We start from the raw sequence: 15,340 nt of genomic DNA, 5'->3' as shown, positions 1-15,340 counted from the left end.
AGCCCCGCTGAGATTTTCCCTCTCACAGTCGCTGAGCCGCTCTGAGTGCAGGCTTCACTTCGGCCCTCTGGTCCTCAGGAGGAAAGGCTCATGCGGACATTTAAATGAGCTGGTCTTTGTGTTGAGTATATATTTAGTGTGGCTTCAGTGATGGTGATGTCACTTAGTTAGTTAGCAAAGTGCTCCAGGCTCAAACATCCCAACATCGTCAAAAAACGCCAGTGAAATTCAGAATAATTCACGCTCTCTTATTTCACACTGGTGCAGCGATCGTTCATTCTCTGACTTCAGTGTTTCTGTGTTAACTGATGGTGATTTACAGCTGCAGTCCTGTGGATCAACAACTGCTGATAAAACACTCAGGACTTGTTTCTTTTCTTTTTATTATTTTGACCTAACATTTCCTTGTTCCACTGGTCAGACACAGAGCTATCGACCAGGCTCTGTGTCTGAAGGTTCCCAGGAGCCGTATAAAAACCACTGTGGATTTATTTTATTCACAGGACTACAGCCTTGACTCAGGGTGGCAGGTTCTAAATAAGTCCACAGTACCAGTAACTGCTGCTTGTAAATTCAATCAGCCTCTTAATTCTGCCATTAACAATTAATTACCTAATATTGCGGTGACTACTTGACGTCTGTAGGGCCTTTTCAGGAGCAGAGCAGCATTTAATCATTTTGCTCTTTCCACTCACTTTCCCTGCAGCTTGTTTCATTGCCCTCCTGTTTGCCTCTGAGCTTTGTCATTGCATCTGAAGCTCCGTCTTTCTTTTCTCCTCCCTAAAAAACAGACCCTGAACTGAACTTACACTAACGCGACTCTTTCACAAGCTCTTATTTTGATATACAAAACACATTATGGCCTGTTAGTTAAAAAGACAAGACTGCATGATGCAGAAATCAGTTCCAGAAACTTATTTGGAGCCTGCAGCATCTTTAGTCTTCATGCCAGACACATGTCAGACAGTTGGAGTTGGAGTAAACCTCTTGTACCCGTGGATGCATTATGGATCTGGATCTGGATCTGGATCCGTCATGGGTACTGCAGTAAAAAACAATCATAGCTGTACTTTAGTCTCCGTTGTCTCCTGCTGGATGTTCCATTTATTTGTCTCCAGCTGTGTGTGTTTGCTCTTTGGTGCTGGGCAGGTACATGCAGGGTGCACTGGGTTTATCAGAGCTTGTTTGATTAAAACTACTTCCTGCTGCTGCTGCTGGAGCTACTGTTGAGGCTGAACCAACAACGAGCTGAAAGAAGCTAAAATGCTCCATATAGCTGCAGAGGTGATGATGGTGGTGCTTCTTCCAGCTTTGTGAATCTGAGGCACTGTCTAAATCTCTTATATTGATTATATTGAATATATTGCTGTGGATCAATGAGTTCAGGTGTTTGTTTTTGCAGCCAAACTGCAGTCAGCTCTGTTTCCAATATGACTGTGATAATCCTACAATCCCTTGCGTCACCCCGTGATGCCTCCTGGCCTCTCTGTTGACACTCTTGTCAGCGCTCGTCCCAGACCTGACACAGGACGTCTGCTGGACACACACACACACACACACACACACACACACACGGCATAATGTGTCGTCCTCACACTCCCACTCTGTTACTGTTTCTCGTCTTCACAGCGTCACCTGCAGCTCCGACCACTGACTCTCTGGCGTCATGTGCCCCCTGCAGGCCAGGCAGTGCCACTGAAAATCCTGTTAGGCCATGGGGTTTCTATAACTAGAGCGTGAAAATGCGATGGAGAAAGACAGAAAGACAGTGGACTGAGCGTTAGACCAAAGTGCTGCTGAGCCTGGTAGAAGCTCTGTGACTTGATTGAGGCTCGGTGACTCAGGGGTCATGTTTTATTCAGCTCATCGTTTTATTTTCCAGTATAAGCTTCTAAATATGTGACTGTGCAGGGTCATGAATATGTTTTCTAGTGGATACAGCAGTTAGTCACCCTGCCCCTGGGAATTAGCCTGGAGCTAGTGAGACGGTCTGAAGTTGGAGTCGGGGGGTTAAATGCTGCAGGCTGAGCTGTCATTCCTCCCATCAGACCAGCTACACTGGGTTTACTGGAGTTGGAAGGAGAAGAGGAATGTGTGATTGTACAAAGACAATAAGATCCTTCTCCTGCTTGTCATGTTTAACGTTGCTGTGTTCTTGCTCTTTGAGATGTGGAAACCAAAGTGAATTATCATAAATAACGAGCGATGATAATGTGGACGGTCATTATTACTCTGAGTCTGCCTGTGATCTTATTGATCTGCTGCAGCTAATAGTTTAAACACCAGTACCTGGTGATTTGACATATATCGTGTTGATAGTTTGTCGTTTAAATGAACACACTTACTGAATGTTCAGTCTGATTATAGCTGCTGAGGGTGTGAGGCAGAAATCACAGCGTCGGATCAGGACTGAAGGATCAGCGGCGTCTGGTCCTGATTCTTCCTCTCGATAAAACAGGCACCGAGCTTCATGTCTGTCTGTGGGTGAAACCAGTTCTCCTCCTGCAGGAGGAGGAGGACGGCGACGGGGGGAGCAGCTCAGACTATAAATAGAAGGGATTGGGGTTATTGGGGTGGGAGGGGGTTGGATTGACGTCATGTTGCTGAACTGTTCTCATACTAGCAGCTTCAGATCCCCCTTTATTGCTGCCTTCTGCTTTTCGCTTCTCTCCCCTTGTCGTCTTTCTCTCCGTCCTTCATCGCTCCTCTTTCTTCTCTGTGTCCAAATGTATTCGCTCTTCTTCCCTCCTGTTTTGTTCCTGTCAATCCCAGCAGACTTTACAAACGGCTGCAGTTTCACAGTTTCAGCTGCGTTACCCCTGAGCGGTTTAGCACAGCGTACAGTCTGGGTATCGATTTAAATTCTTCAGTATGACTGCGGCTACAGTACTTGGTTCACATACTGCAAAAGTACTTCATGCAGTATCTCCCTCAGGGTTTCCCCATGACGTTGTTAACCAGAGGAGGCTGGTGTCAGATGATATGGCTGCTGTAACAGACATCCAGTTAGCTTTAAATCCTAAAAATACTGGTGCAACCAGCTAAGTTCAAAGTATTAGTCCCATTTGAAACATGTGCAAACTGGGACATATTAAGGTAAAACAGCAACTGTCTCATCAGAGAGCAGAAGAATAAATGACTAAATAACCTGAACAGACATTTGAAGCTAATCTTCTGGAGCGTTCAGAGTCTGTGGAGGTCGTCTGTAGGAACGCTAGAGGAACCTAAAGCCAGTTCTGTTGTTTATCTATAGAGAGAGAGTCTCTCTACCTGTTGCTGGTTGATGCCAGGTGATGGTTGTATATGACGTAAACCCACAGTCCTGTCCCCTTTACAGAAAAGTCCACGTTGACTCTTAATAAATGTCCAAATCTTTCCCAGTCTAAATCCTGTCACTTCTACAATTACACTCATGCAGTCACAGTGTAATCACACTGTAGTGGTGCAGTCAAAAGATTATTTTACCTTTGCCAGTTTTCCATGTGCTGAAAATTCTCTGAGCTGCAACTCCGGAGCGTTTAGTAATTGGTCTGACAGCAGTAATTAAAGGCTGATTTTCATCGCGGATGCCAAAAACGTTCTTCCTGTCATTTTACAACAGATTCACAAACAACTGGGACCTTTTGCAGTGATGTGACTCGTCAGAGACATAATTGAACATTAGTCTTCCAATAATCCAAAGACCTTAGTCTCTTATTCCTAAAAGCTCCCAAGGTGAAAAATCCTACAACACCCAGGATGCACTGCTCCCGGTGCATCCCAGTGTCCCATCAGTTTAACACCAACTTCCTGTTGATGAGCTGTAATGGATTTTCTACAGATCATTGAGGGAGGTTTTAGTCCTCATGGTGTCCAGGTTGGAGTTTTTTTTTCCAAAGAGCTCTGCTCACAGGTCACACAGAGGTCACAGGTCACTCAGAGGTCACACAGAGGAAAGGTCACTGTTCACTGAGGATGGAGATCAGTGAAATGTGCTGTTTAAACACTAATTTTAATTACCTCTTTTATTCTGTTTTGCCTTCAGTCACCTGGATAATCATCACCTGTGGGACCCAAATGAGTTTGCAGTTTCCTGCTTCAGGATCATCATGTACTCCATCCAGGTACAGTGCACACACTCATTCCTTCTTGTTTGCACTAAATTGGATCCTCTAGCAGGAAACTGCCTGATGTTCATCTCATCTCCACGTCTTTTATGTTACACAGCGTTTCAGCCAATTGTCTGCGATTCTGAGCAGCACCTGCACAAAACAAGAGATTTCCCAGTTTAACGTGAGAGTCAGAATGCCAGTCAGACCACACAGTCCTGATAAAGCAGATGTTTTTAGTATTTTATTTAACTTTGCCTTTGATAGTTGCAGAATATGTGTAATGTAAGTCCATTTTTAGCCCAGACGATTAAAGCCCAACAACACGTTATTAAAGTTTTACCAGTTATTCATTATCTCCTGGTATCCAGCAGAGGACAGATTCATTTCCCACTGTGGTGCTGATGGAAGCAGCTACAGTCTGTTTACCTCCATCCTTCACTCTCTCTCTCCTCTGTTCGGTTATTTAATTGCTCACTCGTCCAGGTGTTCCCAGGTGACGCTGGGTGACTGCCACAGATGAAATAATTGGGGCTGGGTCCCTGTGCATGTGTGGCACAGTGTGCAGAGTCTGTCTCTGATCTGACAGAAAACAAACTGAGCCCAGGTTTGTCCTGCAGAGAAACAACAGCTTGGACCGTTTTATGATAAAAAGCAGCTGCTGATGAGCTTCAGTCGCTGATGTGTTGGTGGAAACAACGAAACAGACAGTAAAAGATTCGTTAAAACACTTTAGTCAAATAAATCTAGTTTTCTCTCATGAAATATCTCCAGTGCTGATCTTTACCCAGTCACATTCTGGGCCACAGGTCCAGCAGCCAGACGTCACTGGAGAAGTTGGCAGCACTGACCCTGATCTGATAAAAATAAGTGACCTTTTTATTACTGACTGGTTTATCAATCAGCAGACAGTGAGAAGACTCCTTCCTTAAAGTTTTTATCAAAAACAATGAAACGCCGTCTGGTCTTTAACTGTTTCCTCTGTCTCTCTGGGCCAATGCAGGCTCAGCACTCGCACCACGTCATCCAGCAGGTCCTGAACCACCTGGACACTCACAACAGGAGCACACCGCGGCTCCGAGCCGGCATCGTCCAGGTCCTCCTGGAGACGGTAGCCATCGCCGCCAAGGGATCAGTGGGTGAGTTGAAGGACCAGACTGGTTCCCACTGCAGGACCTAGTGGCTCAGCACTGGGCCAAATATTGACAAAGTATTACTGTACCGAACTGAACTGATGTGACGGTACATTAATAAATTAGAATAGAATTAGTCTTAATTAACTTCCTCCAATGAATCCAGCTCATCTGTCGTTACTTAAATGTTTTGCCAAGTAACAATAATTAGTCCTATATTTCACAGCCCTGCTTTCCCATAAGAAACTCAAATCCCTGAGGAATGTAGCCTGATGTCTCCGACCCTCCACCTTCGTTTTTCTCTCGTTTCAATTATTTCTGATTGGAGACAAAACGAAGCAAAACCAGCAGGAAGTGAAAACCGAAAATCAAAGGTGTTTAAAAAAAGGTGCCGCTTTGGTTTTCTTCAGCCGAAGTGTCTGTGCGATAATTGTCTGATAATTGAATAAGCAGAAAGCTCGACACCTTTCAGACAAGACAAATGGAAGTGAACGAGTTAAAAAACACACTGTGCTAATGATTCAGTAGAGCAGTTAGCTCGGTGTAGTGTTGAATGGAGGTGGAGAAAAAGTTTGACAACTCAAACTTGTTTTTAAAGTAGTTTGTGCTGATTCTGTGTCCTGTGTTTTATCCACCTGGGCTCCGGGCAGGAATGACTCAGGAATCGAGGGGAAGTGACGGGTTCACCTTTGAAAACACATTTCCACCCAACCTGTGGCTCGGTACAGTATAAAGCTGTTTTAGATGTAGAGTCGAAATAGAGCAGATTCCATAGACCCCAGTTTATTATTTCACACTGTAAAATATGAAATATGACTCCTCCCTGCCCCCGTAGCTGCGCGCCCAGCGTTCCCCCCTTCACCCACAATACAGTGCGACACGTCGTTGGAAAGGGCTTTTGATTGGCTACAACACACGTCAGTCATCACTGACAAACAAGTGGTTTTTTCCGTCTGGGTGGGATTTGCTCTGAGTCGTGACTCCCATTGGTTTTACGCTGTAAAACGTAACAAACACGTTTGGTTTCGACCTGATGTGACTCTCAGGTAAAATAACATGGAGTTGATCCGTTTGTGGCGAATAAAGGGCGAAATCAACCGTAAAACCAACGGGATTACAACTTTTCATGAGGAGGACGATGGTGTCATGGATTTACTCGGGGGTGATACGTCTTTTGGACTAAAACCATGGGATGCGCTATGGTCCCTGGATTCTAACGACACAAACGATATGCAACACGTGGTGTTTCAGTCCGTGTGTGGATCTGTGCACGTCAGCAAAGGTAAGATGGCTCGTTTTTGAGAAAGAAACTGTTGTCGCTGTGATAATTCAATCCTAAATTGCTTTATACCGTTTGAATCGTGAGACTTTCTCCTTTCATTTGATATATAGGATTTGACACAGCAGTGACTGGTTGGTTTATTGGTTCCTGGTCACGTTTATGGTGCATCGTCACTTTAAATGATCCTGAACTGATGCGAAGAAGTTAATGACTTTAATCTTTGGTCAGACATGTTTTACCACTACCGGACTACAAACGGCCTACATGCACGCGTGCGCACGTTCAGGCTCGTGTGTTCAGTGTATGAGCCACATGAGAAAATGGCGGAACAAACCGAAATAATACGAGCGACCCCTGTTTCATTAAGAACTACAGTTCGGAGACACTTTGGGTTTTCAAAAACTGAACCAGGAGGAGAGCAGGAGTCTGTTTGTCTGTTTGCGGTAAATAAACGGAGAAAACAAACGGAATTAAAACCTTTGAATGAGGACTGAAGAGTCAAAGACGATGGTTTTATGGCTTTAAAACGAATATACAACACCTGGTGTCTCAGTCCATGTGTGGATCTGTGCACATCAGCAAAGGTAAATGTGTTAAACAGTAAGGAGCTGTTGTCGCTGTGATGATTCAATCAGAAATTGGTTTAAATCATATATAGTTTGTCGGACTTGATTCAAATTAGTCCGACTATCTTTGGAAGTATCAGATCAATGTAATAAGAGTGACCCAGGATCCCAGCCTCTCTTGGAACAACTTCATTAATAAATTTGATTTGAACAAAAATATTCAGAAACATTTTCAAAGCAGGATCAATATTAATCAGTTATTTTCTAAATGTTTCTAAACGTCGTGACATATGCTTTTTATTGGACTAATCTATTCTCCAAAGCCTCACTGTGCCACAGGCAGAGCACAGACTCTGTCGTGATCTTAATCAGTTTACTGGCTCGGTTCCTCTGGAGACCTTTAATCAATCCTGTGTTTTCTGAAGTACAAGTATGATAAACGCGATAAACAGTTGATAAACAGAGTGTAGAACGCTGTCACTGTGGAATTAGATGACTTTCCAACCTTAAAGTGATGGAAGTGGAAATAAAAAGCACAAAGTGGATGTTTAAGAATAAAAGAAAGTTCTGATTTAAAAAAACAAATGTTTTCTGAGAGAAACTGTTCTGAGACTTTTTCCCTGCATCTGAAGACTTTTAATATTTTAATGTCACTGTGGCTCTTGTGCTTGGCTCTGTGTGTGAGTGCAGGTCCCACGGTGCTGGAGGTCTTCAACACTCTGCTCAAACACCTGAGGATGAGCGTGGACTTTGAGCTGGGCCAGGTCTCCAGGAGAAACTCCGGCACCAGCGTTTCATCGGGCCGCGGCAAAGAGAGCGAGGAGCGGATCGTCCAGAACGCCATCATCCAGACCATCGGTATGACGGGGCTTTTCCTTTCCTTGTGTCAGCTAGAGCTCAGATTATATGAGATCAAACTGACCGGAGACTGTGTTTGAACCCTCCTCCTCCGTCTCTCGCCAGGCTTCTTCGGTGGAAACCTGCCGGACTATCAGCGAGCTGAGGTCATGATGTTCATCATGGGCAAAGTGCCGGTGTACGGGACCCCGTGCCACACTTTGGACACCGTCAAGATCGGGTGAGTCGCACAGTCTTCATCCAGTGACCCCAGGGTTATAGAATAGAAAGATGAGTCCGTTTAGATGCTAAATGTTGTGGTTGTTATTGTTCAGTCCCTCTGCCCTGCAGAACAATGACCACAGTCACAGGGACAATGCTTCAGTGGATTCTGGATGTTGGCGTTCAACAATCTTAGCAGATCTCATCTTTTTTTAGTCTTCGTTCTTGGACTGATACTAATCACAGCTGCCGTTGACCAAAGTGCCGTACAAGGTGTTAACAGAAACAAAGACAAGGTCACAAATTAAACTAGAAGAAACAAGGCAAAGCAGACGCAGATGAGGAGCAACAAGTCAGATCAAATTAAAACCTAGATTTAAAAATAGATCATGTAGGGGCAGTTTTCTGTAGGAAGACTGTTCCACAGTCTCGGAGCAGGTACGGAGATCACCCCTAGACCTGAGTCTGGTTCTAGGAACCACTAAGAGCCTTAAATTGGCAGGTCTAAGCACATAACATCAGAGAGGTATGAAGGTGCTAAACCATTTAAAGACTTAAAAACCAATAAGAGCACTTTAAAATGAATCCTGTAGTGCACAGGTGACCAATGTAAAGACTGAAGGACAAGAGTAACGTGCTCACACTTTTGAGCTCCTGTCAGAACTCTGGCAGCCACATTGTGATCCATCTGAAGGCAGTTTAATGAGGACTGACTGATCCCCTAATAAAGAGAGTCACAGTAGTCCAGCCTCATGGTGATAAAAGCATGGATTACTCTTTCAAATCTAGTAAAAGAAAGGACTTATTTGTTACGAGGGTTCGCAACTGATAGAAGCTTGACTTCACAGCTTGGTTGACTTGTCTATCAAGCTTTAAGCCACTGTAACTCACATAATGTGCCAGAACACCAAGCTTTCGATTTGGTATACTGTGTGTATCAGAGGGGGTAAACACCACAATCTGTTTCATCCAAGAGGCAGGCAGCCGCCGGGTCTAATCCATGTTTCACAGGAAGATATATTCGTGTGTCATCTGCATAACGTGATAGTGATAAGTTCCACCATACTTTCTCAAGATAGACCTGAGGGGAAGCAATCCCACAAACCCTCTCGTGTCACACAATTATATTTATGGGCTTTGTGGTCTGAAATGAAATGAAACTGATTTTGCTTGTTCATTTTTAGCTTCTCTCATGATATCAGCTTGTGTTTAACCCCTGACCTCCCGTCTGTGTTTCTGCCCACTCAGGCATCAGGGGACCAAGAGGATCCAGACCATGCTGCTCAGCTCCCTCATCATGGTGAGTCCACTGTCTCATTGGTGCTTTGCCAAATCACACATTAGTTTGGTTTTTATTTTTCAGACTTGACATGTGGTTTGGTAAAGTTTGACACGGGGCCATAACCTCAAGGACAAATCACCTGACCCTGATTTATCACAGTGCGACTCTACATGGTTCATGTGTTTGGTTAAACTGCAGATTATTGCTGCTGTCTGTGAATGTTGTGAACAGGTGCACAGTGGAGATGACTCAGTCTCAGTAGGGTCCATGGGCGTCAAGAGTGCAAACTGAAAAAGTCTGTTGTGGGCGTTTAAAATAGTCCAGTTTCTGTGAGGACCCTAAGGGGATTGAATCAGGTTTTAATTGTAGTGAAGAAATTAAAGTCCAATCATGACGAGATCTGTAACATGCTGTGAATGTTATGTAGACGTCACGTCAGAGGGATGGACACACTGTAAAATTAATATCTCACATTGTTTTCATTGTTGGATGAGTTTTGGCTGCGACTTGTCACTGATTTAATAAACTGAATTAAGGTTTTTACAACGTTTTTAAACATCTGTTGTGTGTTAGGCCTTTATTGAGACTGGCTCACAGGAAACATCTGGTTTGACAAAGCAGCATCACAAAGTTCAGTTTGACTAATAAAATTAATCCTTTGAACAAATGTAGATAAATATGAGTTAAATCTGAACCAGTTCTGGCTCTTCACTCTCTTCAAAGATGTTTCCTCCTTCAGTCTCTGAAACCCTCATGTCACTGAGACGAGGAGGCACCAACACACACACACACACACGTACACACACACACACACACACACACATGCACTCCTGTTTTCCTGCAGCATGTCTGTGCACTGCAGTTTATTTTGGCCACCTGGCTTCTCTGTGCAGCTGGAGCGGGGGTGAAAGGTCAAAATACTTATAATCCCATGCAGCTGGAGACTGGGCGGCTGCAAATGTTGTGCGTGTTGCCGCCTCTCACACTGCAGGCTGGCAGGGCACAGCCCAGATGTGTGAGGGCTGCTGGTCAGGGGGAAGGTCTGAGTCCATTCTGCAGCTCGGTCTCTTCGTCTGGGAGGTGTGAACTCGACCTGAGGACTCGTCATGAAATACAGAGCAGGGGCGGGACTGCACACACACAGCAGAGAGGTGCAGTCGTACATGTGCTGAGCTGGGCAGCGACTTTCTGGAAGATACCAACTCTTTAGTCCTTTAGTCCTGGTCATGTGTCCTGATTGGTGCAGTGACCGTACAGTCAGTTTCTAGGTAAAGTCCTGGGGCTGGTTTTGGTTCCCCCAGAGTTTTCTGAAGCTCCAGGGGTTAAACTTCATATGTTAGTGGTGCTGGTGTTTCAGAAGGTAACAGGACCTCATGTTGCAGTTCTGCTATTTTGTAAATCTGTGCAGGGGTCCATTGATTTTCGGTGTGGAAGCTGCACACCCTCCACTTTGATCACAGTCTGGCTGTGGTCAGCATTTTTAGGGCTGAAGCAAGGACAACACAGCCTGTTGTCTTTGTCCTCTGCAGCATCTTTCTGTTGCAGACCACTAACTAACAAGCATCTAGATTTTTGCAGCACGTGCATTTACAAGTCAGTTTAGATGAAGCTGCTGCTGTTGTGATGGTCAGATCAGTGAGGTAACAGGGAAGAGGAGCGTGATATCTGGACTCTCAGAGCCTCCCTGTGAATTAATCGGACTGTCCTCCCTCTCTCCTCCACCTCAGGTGACCTCTGGCTTCAAGTCTAAGTCGATGGCAGCCGCGTTGCCCGCTCCCTTCCTGGACCCGCTGTTCTCCATTTCCCTGATGGAGGACAGCGAGCTGAGGCAGCTGGTCCTCGAGATCCTGCACAACATCATCGATCGCCATGACAACCGCGCCAAGCTGCGCGGCATCAGGTAAAGACGTACAGTCGTGTCGGGATGTAAACGCAGCGTACGTATAAACACGCTCAGCATGAGCGGATCTCAGGCTGGTTTCTTTTTTTTATTGGTTCCTTCTTTATACCTGGAACCTCACAGGTTCTCGTCTCCGTTTCAGGATCATTCCTAATGTGGCAGCGTTGAAGATTAAGAGAGAGAAGATTTCCAAGCAAGACGTCGCCTTCATGAAGAAGGTAGAAACTTACTTATGATCCTTTTCTACAGAGCTCACAAATTATAATTGTTTGCTAAAAGTCAAACATGTTTGGAAACAGCAGCAGTAGCGCCACCATGTGGTGAGATATTAGCAAAGACGTGGCAGGAAATCTGTGGATTTGTTGGCTGAGTTGTTTTCTAAACGTTTGTACGCCATTTTGAAGTCTTTATTTTCCTCAGAGCTTTGACTTGGGGCGTCACCGCTCATTAGTCTTTAATTGATGAGCAAACCTCTTAAATAAAGCTTCATTCTGTTTCACCACTAGGGGGCGCTAAAGTAAAAATCACTGAGCTTATTGGCCCTGACAGGAAACGCCCGGCGACCATCATAAACCACATGACAAGCCGCTCACTTGTGAATCACACCTGGACTCTAACCTTTACCTAAAGGTCACAGGTCAAACACAGGCTGGAACCGTCACTGGATGTTACCTCCCCTCACTTTAATGGGACTTTAATGGGATCTAATTATTTTCATGAAGTCATTGGCCTTCACTTCCCATTAGGCTCCACATTGAGCAGAGGTAACACGAGTTATTTTATTTTATAAAGAGCATCTCTGCCATAAGGGAATAATTGTTATTGGAGGTCGATTCACAGTTGATGGGATTAGTCAGGACTGCAGCCTCTCATTAGCATAAATATAGCACAGTTAGCATTTACATCATGGACGCTCTCTGAAAACTGATGATGGTCATTTTTATTCTTGATTAATCTGCTGATTATTTTCTGTAGTAAGATTTTAAAAGTTGTCCCCTGTTATTTTTTGGTTCTAATTCAATTCAGGCAAAAACAATAGCAGGTTCTGACTCCAGGCTCAGTGATGGTAGGAACAAGGCTGTTGGATGAGTCTGCAGACGTCCCAGAACTTACTGTCCTGCTGTTTTCCATCAGATCTGCTCTTTGTTTCTTTACTCCTTCACGTCCCGTTCTCGGTTCTGCAGGTTCCTTTCTCTTCACCAACATGTTTCTGTTGTTCCGCCTGCAGCATGGCCAGCAGCTGTACCGTCACATCTATCTGGGCTGTAAAGAAGAAGACAACGTCCATAAAAACTTCGAGCTGCTCTTCACCACTCTGGCCGTCCTGACCATCGAACTGGCCAACGAGGACGTGGTCGTCGACCTCATCCGGCTCGCCATCGCTCTGCAGGTAAAGCTGGCTCATTGGGTTCCACGCAGAAAGTCTTTGTGAAAACCTTGAAAATTATTCATGAGCTTGGAAACAGCAGGTGGAAAAACAACAATCTCACCATGAGGTGCGTTTGGCTGCTCTTCAGAGCTTTTGATCGAGTCACATGATCTTCATCAACAGATGGTGTTTGTGAGTCTTCAGTAAATTATAGATGATAATACTTTTATTCCTTAAAGCTCTGTAATCTGATTAACAGCATCAAAGAATCAAAAACACCGTTTGTGTGAGATCCACATATGATGAACCACAACCTGTGTTTGGATTTTTACATTGTGAATCAAAACTAAACTAGTAAATATGGTTTTGATTTAACAAGAAGTCTGAAGGAAACTGAATTTTAAAAAGTTGTGACTGAGGTGAAGAGCTCAGGTCCAGGGCTGAACTGGTCCATAGCAGGTGTCCAGTCCCACGTTATTGTGTTTAGACTGGTCCTGGTCGAGCACCAATAAAATAGTCCAGTGTTTCTGTAACAGCTGTGGAACGAGCTTTTTAAACGTCTAATGTGGAGGATTTGTCTTTTTGCTTTCCAGGACATGGCCCTGAGTAATGAGGAGAACATGCCCATATTTATTCGCTGTGGGATCATGGCGCTGGTGGCGGCGTACCTCAACTTCCTGAGCCAGATGATCGCCAACCCTCCCTTCTGTCAGCATGTCAGCAAGGTGGGTCACCGACTGACGCCGTCCCTGACGACTCGTCTCTTAGACCTCGGTTGTTGTTGCTGATTCAGGATAATTTGCTGTTTTCTCTGCTCAGGTCATCGAGTTAAGGAACATGGACGCTCCGTACCTGCTCCCAGAACACGTCTTCAGGGACAAGTGCCCGTAAGTGTCCAGGGCTTTTCTTAAATATGGATAAGGTTTGACTGAGCGATGGAGCGCTCAGCAGGTCGAGGTTGAACTTTAAATATTAAATGTGGATCTGATTTGTGGGATCATGTGGACGCCCCAGACTTTTGTCTCAGTTCATCACTGAATCATCCAGTTCTGTACTTTTTGGCTGTATCTTTGATTTGACTGGGGGAAGTGGATCCCAGTCCTCATTGTTCCCTCTTTTCCCCAGACTCCCTGAGTCTTTGGACAGGGAGGACAAGCAGCTGTACTTCCAGACGTCCGACATGGCCGAGTGTCTGGCAGCACCGGGATACAACGCAGAGCGACTGTCCATCCCCTACGTTCCACAGGTCACAGGTACGAGCGGATCCCGCCTGCAGACGACGCAGGTTCAGGCTCTGGTTAATGTCTTTATTAACATGGTCCGTCCCACTGGAACCAAAGGGTCTGGAGTTTTCAGACATTTAAAAATAACTTTCTTCTCCACATTCAGACATTTGAACATGAGGAAGACCATCTGTTTATATCGACTCAGATTTAAAACCTTAAAGCCTTCCTGACTTCTCAAGCTGCAGCCGATTATTGATCCACATCAAACATTGAGACTTGGTTGAACCGTGTGAACAGTGTGGGGAACTTTGGGTTTGAGTGTTTCTGTTAATGCACTAAAAGTGAAGGTTTTGCAAGAAGCAGATTAACAGTGAATGTGACGCATTTTCTTTCTAAATGTAAAGACCCTTAAAGGAGATTTAAGTTCATCTTTGTGCCTCTTCCTGTCTCCCCCCTTAACGCCTCCGTCGACATCAGTGCTTTACACAGTAGGAAAAATCATCCACAGGTGCAAGCAGACGTCCAGAGGTAACCGGCCGGAGTAGGACTTAGATGTGTTTTTGAGCCCAGTACAGGACCCACATCAGTGTCAGGAAAAACCACCAGCAGCTTTAGAGAAAGTCTTGTAGCTGTAGTGTCCTGTGTTTCCTGTAGCTGCAGACATCATGTACCTAAAGCTGAAGGTTTAACCACTGTGCAATTATTCTGCTTGTGTTGCATTGGGACTATGGTGAGTACTACATGGAACAAGTGTACTGTAGTAGTTTGTACTACATGGAACAAGTGTACTGTAGTAGTTTGTACTACATGGAACAAGTGTACTGTAGTAGTTTGTACTACATGGAACAAGTGTACTGTAGTAGTTTGTACTACATGGAACAAGTGTACTGTAGTAGTTTGTACTACATGGAACAAGTGTACTGTAGTAGTTTGTGTTGTTGGTGCAGTTGATGTGTATTTTTTTTTATTGCACCTGCTGTTCAGGAGTTTACAGGTAGTTTGGAGTTTAAAGGTAAAAAGCTGCAGAGCTGCAGAGGAACTGCTGATTCTAGTGTGTTCAGTGTTTTGCAGACCACACTTCCTGGTCTATGTGACGTTATCTGACTGGTCTGTCACTTTCACCCCAAAGTGACAGACCAGTCAGGGCTCAGATGAAAATAAACCAGATAGAAAGTTCACAACATGTGGCGCCGACGTGTCTCTGTTAAAGACTGACGTTCTAGACGCAGACTGACGTTCTAGGCGCAGACTGACGTTCTAGGCGCAGACTGACGTTCTAGGCGCAGACTGACGTAGACTATCAGCAAATCGTTCTGCTGGTTCCTCACGTTGATGATTTAACAGTCTACCTTTGAGCTGATGTTCTGCACCATAGACCGTGTGTTGTTCCACAGACTGCAGCTCTTTGGTTTAGCTGGTGACCCTGAGACGGTTA

At 44.8% G+C, this 15,340-nt stretch overlaps 2 protein-coding genes across 13 annotated transcripts in view; both read left to right on the top strand.

Moving 5' to 3' along the window:
* Positions 1 to 15,340, top strand: part of LOC113134345 (zinc finger protein 62 homolog) — a 757,491-nt gene that overhangs the window by 380,094 nt on the left and 362,057 nt on the right. The window lies entirely within an intron of this gene.
* efr3a (EFR3 homolog A (S. cerevisiae)) overlaps positions 1 to 15,340 on the top strand; it is a 71,206-nt gene that overhangs the window by 44,879 nt on the left and 10,987 nt on the right. For all 3 annotated transcript variants that reach the window (XM_026313714.2, XM_033325652.1, XM_026313713.2), the window contains 11 exons: positions 4,025 to 4,103; positions 5,092 to 5,227; positions 7,760 to 7,927; positions 8,033 to 8,147; positions 9,377 to 9,428; positions 11,138 to 11,310; positions 11,453 to 11,528; positions 12,539 to 12,700; positions 13,273 to 13,404; positions 13,499 to 13,566; positions 13,805 to 13,932. In XM_026313714.2, coding sequence (XP_026169499.1) covers positions 4,025 to 4,103; positions 5,092 to 5,227; positions 7,760 to 7,927; positions 8,033 to 8,147; positions 9,377 to 9,428; positions 11,138 to 11,310; positions 11,453 to 11,528; positions 12,539 to 12,700; positions 13,273 to 13,404; positions 13,499 to 13,566; positions 13,805 to 13,932 — 1,289 coding nt within the window. The remainder of the gene's footprint in view (positions 1 to 4,024; positions 4,104 to 5,091; positions 5,228 to 7,759; positions 7,928 to 8,032; positions 8,148 to 9,376; positions 9,429 to 11,137; positions 11,311 to 11,452; positions 11,529 to 12,538; positions 12,701 to 13,272; positions 13,405 to 13,498; positions 13,567 to 13,804; positions 13,933 to 15,340) is intronic.

Source organism: Mastacembelus armatus, chromosome 17 (assembly GCF_900324485.2).
Source record: "Mastacembelus armatus chromosome 17, fMasArm1.2, whole genome shotgun sequence".
NCBI lineage: Eukaryota > Metazoa > Chordata > Actinopteri > Synbranchiformes > Mastacembelidae > Mastacembelus > Mastacembelus armatus.
Note: the sequence above shows the minus strand (reverse complement) of the source record. Positions and strands in the feature narration are given on the sequence as shown.